This window comes from Rhamphochromis sp. 'chilingali' (genome assembly GCF_963969265.1).
Source record: "Rhamphochromis sp. 'chilingali' genome assembly, chromosome: 17".
Lineage (NCBI taxonomy): Eukaryota > Metazoa > Chordata > Actinopteri > Cichliformes > Cichlidae > Rhamphochromis > Rhamphochromis sp. 'chilingali'.
This window is the reverse complement of record NC_137944.1, coordinates 8,893,214-8,902,552: the sequence shown is the minus strand read 5'-3', so window position 1 is coordinate 8,902,552 and position 9,339 is coordinate 8,893,214. Positions and strand designations below refer to the sequence as shown.

General features: G+C 44.4%; 1 protein-coding gene across 1 annotated transcript; it reads right to left on the bottom strand.

Annotated features, from left to right (window-relative positions):
• On the bottom strand, window positions 1–3,655 carry LOC308384842 (uncharacterized protein). Its single transcript, XM_080863474.1, has 4 exons — window positions 3,570–3,655; window positions 3,432–3,490; window positions 2,294–3,348; window positions 1–2,226 (listed from the first exon to the last, which is right to left on the bottom strand). Exons 1-3 carry the CDS (start codon window positions 3,608–3,610, stop codon window positions 2,297–2,299), a joined length of 1,152 nt encoding a protein of 383 aa, XP_080719600.1. The 5' UTR covers window positions 3,611–3,655; the 3' UTR covers window positions 1–2,226; window positions 2,294–2,296.
• Window positions 3,656–9,339: the final 5,684 nt, after the last annotated feature.

The window sequence follows — 9,339 nt, the reverse complement described above, 5'->3', positions numbered from 1 at the left end:
CTAGGCTTTTCTGATGAGGGCGCTCTCCCTCAAATAAACAATGATACATCGTGTGTGTGTGTGTGTGTGTGTGTGTGTGTGTGTGTGTGTGTGTGTGTGTGTGTGTGTGTGTGTGTGTGTGTGTGTGTGTTCCGGTCATTTACTGTCCCTCAGGTTGGGGTATGTTGATACATAGTGAGCAGCCAGACATGAGCCACCTTCTTCTCCCAGGAGTTTTGTTTAGCTCACTGGAGTTTGGACTTAAAGAGTTTGGTTTGTGGCATCTTGCATAAAAGGAAAGCCAGAGGTTGGAGAGGACAACCTTAATGTAGACATTACATATGAACCTTATTTAGTTAAATGATTTTCATATTGTCATTGTCCCTTTAATCAGAGTGAATTCAGGAGGGAGAACGTAAAGCAGGCCATTATCCCCTTATGATAGTTTGCTTTGTAGCTCAGTGTACATGGGTGAATATGGATGCACAAAAAGTGCAGTTGTTTACTGTGGAGCACTAAGGAACATGGAAGGTTATCAACAGCTCATATGTATATTTTTTGTTATATTAAGTATAATTGATATGAATGATCCCACAGTTCTGTTGTAATGACTTCAAACTATATATGTGCCCTTGTCAAGACAATGGGTCAGATTGGGAATCAAAAGGGGAAGAGGAGGATCGAGAGGAGCCTCATCCTAAATACTTTGGCTTATATCCTTTTTGTTAATCTAAAAGGACCTGAAAGTATCAATGAGCTGAACATGCATTTGGTGATGCATAAATAGTAAAGTGACTGTTCTACTTCAGCACTAAAAGCACAACATGTTTCATTCATAAAAGCTTTTATTCTCCATCCAAGTGCTTTCTATGTGACATTCACAATAACAAATGCACCAGGAATAACTCAGGGTTATTTGTATATAAAGGCACCAAATCTCAAACTAGAGGTTTATTTGCAAGGTTCAGTGTTGATGACAAGCAGTCGACCATGAACTGTAAGTATAGGAAAACAACGTCCTCAGACTTGATTTTGGAAAAGTATCTTCACTTCTGCTCCTTTATGATGAAATGTTTCAGTCCACAAAAAAAATAAAATATCCACCCACGCTGTGTATAGATTCAATTTCATGTTGCCATTTTGCCAAAAAAAAAAACCAAAAACAAGGTTTTGCGAAACAAAAAACGTGATCACTTTGTGTACAATTATCAAGTGTTCAGGGAGTTACAAGTGTTTTTCCTTTGATAGTGCAGGATGGTTGTTTCTGTCCTGATGTGCAAGTGATAGCACTCAGGCTAGCTGCAGAGCTGATGCATTTGTCTGCAGGTCAGAGTGACCTGCTGGGGGTAACAAGGACACACACACACACACGATTGTCACAATACATGCCAGGACAGACCAAGGAATAGAAATCTACTCCTTGTTAGAAGGGTGCTCTTGTGGACCCAATAGATCCACAGCGGGTCTTCTGGTGCACTTTTTGGGTCCTTTTAACTCCGTGCCATCAGGAACCGTTTTACAGCGATTTTAATATTTTCTCAGGAAATCCAACTACTGACATAGTCTGAACAATACGTTCAAATTAAAACTCAGAGGAAAGTGAGTTTGCCGAGAAATTATTGGAGTGTCCCCTTACAACACGACCACAGCTGAACCATGACTCAGCAGCTTGAGTCATCTGTCTAAACAGATTTCAGCCAAGACTTAAGAAAAAAAAGTCTCCAGAAAGTAAATGGCCCAGTCTCCCGTCCCCCACAGGAAGCAATTGAGATGTTTCAACTGATCTGACTCAGGACATCATTTTGTAGGCAGGGCGTTTACGCACAGCTCTTAACTGCGTCACGTTTTCTTTAATCTGGGCAGAGCAAGGTGTAAGTCATCCAGGCTAATACATACAATGACACAAGTGTTTACAATAACTGGACTCTGTCACCACTGTATTGTGTCAGAAATGTCCTGTAAGCACTTCCTTCTACAATTTAAAACCAAAACAAACAGTCGTTTGGAAATAAGCTAGAGTAAGATTGTGTTCTCTGAAGTGGATCTTTGCATCAGGGGCAATTTCACCCCCCAAAGAGTAGTTTAGCATCACATCATTTACTCACTAGAGGGCACCAAGTCTACATCCATAGACACAAGCGTTGGCTTTTAATAGTACCTCACAACTGGGAGATGAAGTCAAGACAGAAGACAAGATTTCAATTTAATTTATTTAAGAAAAGGTTCAGCTATGTCTTCTTGCTGCACCTGTTGGTAGGAGAGACACTTTAGATACCAGCCAGATATAAACAGAACAAAGTAATGAGATACTCACCTTCTAGTATCTTGGACGTAGCTTGATTGTCATCCATTTGGCACGCGGATGCTCAGATTTTCTTGGGTTGAGATATTCCATCTGCTGTGGGGGAGGTGTGGTAGTTTGTGGCACCTGCTCGACCTCTTTGTCACCAAGCCGTCTGATAGCATAGCCTCCAAAGTGTTCGGGGACCTCATAGATCCTGCTGTTACTTCCATAGGCAGGCAGACTATGAACTTCCTGGGCTGGATTCCTGATTCCCCATGGTGCTTGAAGAGGGTTGCTACTGGTGGGCCTCCGCTCTGCGAAGGTGTAGCTGGGTTTGTAGCTCACCATCATGTTCGAAGTGGAAGACGGCATGTAGCCTACTTGGATGTTCCCAGTATTTGCAGGAAGCCATGCGTTTCCGTATGATTTCCTAAAGCCATGGACGGCGAAGTCTCTAGCAATACTTAAAGGTTCAGATTTATGTTGAGTGACCCGTTTTGCAGGAGCGCTTGCTGATGTTTGCCCCCGTACAGCTGCACTGGCAGGTTTCTGTGCTACAGAATGCTGAGAGGCTGGTTTAAACAAGGAGCTTCGTGTAAGAGTTTGAAGAGATGCGGCACTGCTGGAGCCAGCCTTACTAGTTTGGGGTGCACCACGCTGAAACGGCCAAGTCATTTCCTTGTTGCTATCAGGAAGGCTGTTCTGGTTTTGACCGAGTCCATTCAGCGAGTTCCCACTTGCAACAGAAAGGCTAAAAGAGGAGCGGTTTGGCACCTCCAGAGCATTAACGCCCTTCACATTTGTGTACCAGTTAGGTTTTGTCACCAAGCTGCTCTGCACTAACCTTACCAAGCTTTGGGCTGGTTCTGAAACAGTCTGTTTATAGCTGCTAGCAGAAAGCCTTTCACTATAGCCTCTGTTAACTGTAGTTCCTGTGCTGAGGCTACTGCTGTGAGCTACTCGTGGAGAAATGAAGGCATGTCTGATTTGATCCTGGGAATAGCTGCCATCTAGTCTTCTTAGTCTACCATCTTGCTGTGAAAAGCCAACATAGCCGTTAACGTTGTGCATCTGGGGGCTATATGCTGAGAAAGAAATAGAGTGTAAGCCCACTGTGGTAATCAATCACAGCACTAAAATAACTTAAACATATAAATTCCCCACTTACTTCGTGTAGCCCATGAACAGCACACATGCTCTGCTTGAACTAAGAAAATCAGCAATATCCTGCTCAGAAGCAAAACATCAAGGTCAGGAGAAATGGGACAACAACAAGGTTAAGAATAGCTGCAAAGTAGAGCCTTACCCCAAACCAGCTCCACAAGCCCTTCCAGATTTCCAAAGCATGCTGCCTTACTCAAAGCAACAGTAACACAAACACTCTGAAGCTGCTCACTCTGCATGTGTGTGCCGCAAAGAGGTGACATTTCTTGCAACCTGTATCCAATCACAGGCTAATGAGCAGATTGTTTACAGCTGCTGTTGTGCTGCTGTCATGCTGAATGCTGGAGATTGTTCCAGAAAGCAGGTCTGACAAAGTCTCATCCTGAAGTCAGAGTCGATTAACTCATTTTTTGGTTACAGATGATCGGTTAGCTCAGTCGACTGTAACTTTGTTCACACAGAGTTACGTGTGTAGGGGTAGTGGAAAAAACCCCATCATCATCACCATAGCAACTGGGAAAATATAAAACTGAGCCTTGAGTTTATAAATCATTTTGGGGCTTTTTTTCACCTTTATTAGAGAATTATTGTAAAGATGAGACAGGAAAGTGGAGAAGATGTGCAGCGAAGGGACTCAGAGGGGTCAGAACCAAACCTGGGCTGTTATATTGAGACTCATGCCTTCTGGTCATCTGCTCAACCACTAAGTTAAATCAGCATCCCACAGAGCCTTAGGTTTATTTGGGGGAATAAGGAACACGAGTGTCAGTGTGAATTATAACATTTTTCTAAAATAAATAAATAAATAAAAATGGAGGGGAGCACTTTCCTTTCGCATCATCTGCTCAGTCATCCTAGCTTGAATCTTTTATTAATAGACCAAACTGGAAATCCATCAAATCTTCACATTTATTTTTCTTGTAAATCTCAATATATTTTTATTATGCTTTAACCTGAAATAGAGAAAATGCAAATGAAACCAACTGAATGTAGCCCTATGGATCAAACAGATACATTGTTATGCCCTTGAGTCAAAAGTCAGCGGTTGGTGTGTGTGCTGATTGAGCCACATAAGCAGAGTGATAAATAAGCTCAGAATGAGACATCTTTGCCACAAGAGATCTTTGTATCCTATGTGCGGAAATGGAGCGAGGGAGCGCTCTGTTCACTAACCTATCTTTGATGTACCCTTTCGTTTATGATGTCGTGAAAAAGTGCTCCGGCAGTTATTAAATAGGGACTAGTTCATGTTCACGCTAAGAGTGCTCTACACGTTCGCACCTCGGAAAACGTTCGTCTTTGTGAGTATTGACATGTGTAGAGACAGTCGTTATGTGTGTTTACATGGAGCGAACTGTATGCTGATGTAATGTACATGTTAAGCTAGGCTAATCGGCAAGTTGTTATTAAGATGTGTGTTAACCAGCGATTCATTTTCATTTTTTCTCATGTTCTAGTTACATAAAAACAAGAAAGTCAAGCCTTGTGTGGAAGACCTCTTCTATTTGTTCGCTAGCTGTCTAACCTCACAGGGTCACGTGTCGTGAGGGCAGCATAGTAAAAAGACGAAGGAAAAGACGCCTACTCAGCGGGTTCAAACATACAGAGCTACTTTAAGCAACATGAGTCTACGCTCAGGAAGAAATTACCTAAAAGACTACGCTGCTGAAGAGCTAGACGAAGCAGCCGGTGGTGAACAGCAAGCAGACGTTGCCACTCAACCAGCTACAATGCAGCAACGGTCTCAGCCATTCGACACCAAGTCGCAGCAATCCAGAACATCGACAAGGCATTCTCAACGGACATCCTCATCAACAGCTTCTGCAGCTGCAAGGGCCTACGCCAAAGCTCAAGCAGCACGAGCTCAACTGGCCTTCGCTGAAAAGGAAGCTAATGCAATGAAACAGAGAGCTGAACTGGATGCTCATCTACATGTCCTCCAGTGCCAAAAAGCAATAGCCGCAGCTGAAGCAGAGGCCTTAGCCTATGAAGAAGCAGAGATTCAGAGCGGGGAGCTCTACGGAGAACTTTGTGAGGAAGCTGAGCCCATCAGTACAGTGCACCGCACTAACGAATATGTTCAACAACAATGTGAGTTACTCTACCCAGACACTCAGCACGACTCAGCACAGCCTCCTAAAGGAAATTGCAATGAAGTAGATGCACAAGACAGTACACAAATAACTAATCCTTTTATAACCAACACTCAGACGAAAACACCACCTGTAAATAGAGAAAGGAAACAGGAGCAAACAGTGAACACTGGTGTAGTCGACACGTACTGGTCCAACTCCACAAAGCACACCCCCAACCTTAACAACTGTGTACCTGAATCAAGTGAAATGCAACAGTTTGCAAAATACCTAATTCGAAAAGAACTAGTCAGCACAGGTCTCTTGCAATTTGATGACAAACCTGAAAACTATTGGGCATGGAAAACCTCATTCATCAGCGCAACCAAAGACCTAAATTTGTCTCCAAGAGAGGAATTAGACTTGCTAACAAAATGGTTGGGTCCAACATCATCCGAACAGGCTAAGCGCATTCGTGCTGTACACACCCTCAATCCTGCTGCAGGTGCGAAGATGGTCTGGCAACGCCTTGAAGAGTGCTACGGCTCACCTGAGGCTATTGAGGACGCACTCTTAAAAAAGGTAGAGGACTTTCCCAAACTCACAAACAAAGACAATGTTAAGCTGCAGGAACTTAGTGACATCTTATTGGAGCTTCAGTGTGCTAAACAAGATGGCGCGCTCCCAGGACTTGCTTACCTGGACACAGCTAGAGGAGTCAGGCAAATAGTGGAAAAACTTCCCTTCAACCTACAGGAAAAGTGGACAACTGTAGGAACACAGTACAAGGAGACTCATAGTGTGTCATTTCCTCCTTTCTCAGTTTTCACACAATTTGTCCAGCGGCAAGCGAAAATGAGGAATGACCCAAGCTTTGCTATGTCCAAGGCCAACACCCATGTCCCTTCTCCCACAGAAAAACTGAGGTCATATAGTCGCAAACCTACTGTGTCAGCACACAAAATGGACATTACGGCAGAGCCGGACCAGAATAATCTCAGTCCAAAGAAAATGGAGGAACCGGATCGCCAGTGCCCAATCCACAAAAAACCACATCCACTCAAAAAGTGTAAGCTCTTTAGAGACAAAACTATTGAAGAAAGACAAGCCTATCTCAAAGAGCACCACATATGCTACAGATGCTGTGGGTCTGTCCAACACATTGCAAAAAACTGTAAAGCAGTGGTTAAGTGTATTGAGTGTGACAGCCCTAAACACTTATCTGCAATGCATCCTGGTCCTACTCCTGGCCCTAAGAGTACTACATCAGGAAACAACGACAATGAAGAGCAAACTGAGAGCTCACCTTCAGTCGAGTCGAAGTGCACAGAGATATGTGGCCAAGGTGACAGCCCACGTTCATGTTCTAAGATCAGTTTGGTCAAAGTGTATCCTGCAGGCCAAAAAGAGAGAGCTATAAAAATGTATGCAGTAATAGATGACCAGTCCAACAGGTCACTGGTTAAGTCAGAGTTTTTCAGCCTTTTCAAAATCAATGCCAAACCCACTCCATACACCTTAAAGACTTGCTCTGGCAGAGAACAAGCCTCAGGTAGGAGAGCTGTAAACTTCTTCCTCGAGTCCTTGGATGGAGAAGTCAACATCCAGCTACCCCCTTTAATTGAATGTGACTCTGTTCCAGACAATAGATCTGAAATACCCTCTCCAGAGATTGCTCAGCATCACCCACATCTTCTTCCAGTGACAGATAACATCCCACCTGTCGACCACCACGCCCCAATCCTTTTACTCCTTGGAAGGGATGTCCTCAGGGTCCATAAGGTACGTGAGCAAATCAACGGACCCAATGATGCACCATACGCCCAAAGGCTAGACCTGGGTTGGGTTATTGTGGGGGAGGTGTGTCTAGGAAAAGTGCACAGTCAGTCAGAGGTCAATGTCTATAAAACACACACCTTAGATAATGGACGTGCATCCTATTTTGAGCCTTGCCCAAACACAATTCACGTTAAAGAGAATTATGGGGTCACTATGAATGCAACCTGCATCACAGACAATTTGGGACACTCTGTGTTTGTTAGATCTGAGGGTGATAACAAACAAGCCATGTCTATCGACGACAGAGCATTCCTGACAATAATGGACAGTGAAGTTTATCAAAACCAAGAGAACAGCTGGGTTGCACCTTTACCCTTTCGCTCACAGAGAAGGAGGCTCCCTGACAACAGAGAACAAGCCCTAAAACGCCTCTGCTCTCTCCGAAAGACTTTGGAAAAGAGACCAGAAATGAAAGATCACTACATCCAATTCATGCAGAAAATGTTGGATAACGACCAAGCCGAGCCTGCCCCTCCTCTGCCACTAAGTAAAGAACATTGGTATCTGCCCACGTTTGGGGTATACCACCCACAGAAGCCACAACAAATACGAGTCGTGTTTGATTCAAGTGCGGAATGTGATGGAATTTCGCTCAATCAAGTGCTTCTTGGCGGACCTGATTTGAACAACTCCCTATTGGGAGTGCTGTTGCGCTTCCGCAAAGAGCCCATAGCCCTGACAGCCGATGTGCAGCAAATGTTTTACTGCTTCGTTGTGCGCGAAGACCACAGAGATTATCTGCGTTATCTGTGGTATGAGGACAATGACATTACAAAGAGCATAGTTGAGTTTAGAATGAAGGTCCACGTGTTTGGAAACAGCCCGTCACCCGCTGTTGCCATCTACTGCATGAGACAGGCAGCACAGCAGGGAGAACGAGAACACGGATCTGATGCAAGACAGTTTGTTGAGCGTCAGTTTTATGTTGACGATGGTCTCACATCAGTCGCCACGCCAGAGGAAGCAATCAACCTGCTCACAAGAACGCAAAACATGTTGGCAGAGTCTAACTTGCGCCTCCACAAGGTAGCATCAAACTGCAGTCAAGTCATGGAAGCTTTCCCTGTTGAGGATCGTGCAAAGGACCTGAAAGATTTAGACCTAGGAGTAGACCCTCTTCCAGTTCAGAGAAGCTTGGGACTCTGTTGGAACCTACAATCTGACAGCTTCACTTACCAGGTGTCAAATGAGAGCAAACCATTCACACGGAGGGGAGTATTGTCGACAGTTAATAGCCTCTATGACCCTTTGGGATTTGCTGCTCCCATAATAATGCAGGGCAAAGCATTACTCAGGGAACTGTCATCTGATGGAAAAGACTGGGACACACTCTTACCCCCTGAGAAACAGGAGAGGTGGGACTTATGGAAAGACTCTTTGCAAGCCCTTGAGAACCTCCAAATACCAAGGTGCTACAGCCCAGGTACGTTAAGCACAACGAAAGTGAAAGAACTTTGCATTTTCTGTGATGCCTCCACTGTCGCTATAGGTGCAGTAGTCTATCTGCGTACAGTTGACAGTGAAGGACAGTGTCATACTGGGTTTGTGATGGGGAAGTCTAAACTCGCACCCCGCCCCGCACACACTGTACCACGCCTGGAACTATGTGCTGCTGTGCTCGCAGTGGAAATGTTTGAGCTCATCAGAGACGAGTTAGACATTAAAGTAGACAATGTGACTTTTTACACAGACAGTAGGATTGTGTTGGGGTACATACACAACACCTCCAGACGATTCTACATGTATGTTGCCAACAGGGTTACGTGCATTAGAGCATCCACCCATCCGAGTCAATGGCATTATGTACCAAGTGAGTTAAATCCAGCTGACCAGGCCACTCGGTTCATTCCAGCAGCAGACCTGCAGAACAGTACCTGGTTCTCAGGTCCACCCTTTCTGTACTCTGACCCACACACAGAACCACACACTGGTCCTTTCACGCTCATCGAACCTGAAAAAGACAGAGAGATACATCCGGAAATAAAAGTAATGAAAACTACT

Bases quoted from the DNA above. Each gene is read 5' to 3' on its own strand.
- LOC308384842 (XM_080863474.1), bottom strand. From the start codon at position 3,610: ATGCTTTGGAAATCTGGAAGGGCTTGTGGAGCTGGTTTGGG. The intron at 3,491-3,569 runs GTAAGGCTCTAC...GCTTCTGAGCAG, and splicing joins GCTTGTGGAGCTGGTTTGGG to GATATTGCTGATTTTCTTAG. The intron at 3,349-3,431 runs GTAAGTGGGGAA...TTTCTTTCTCAG, and splicing joins CTGTTCATGGGCTACACGAA to CATATAGCCCCCAGATGCAC.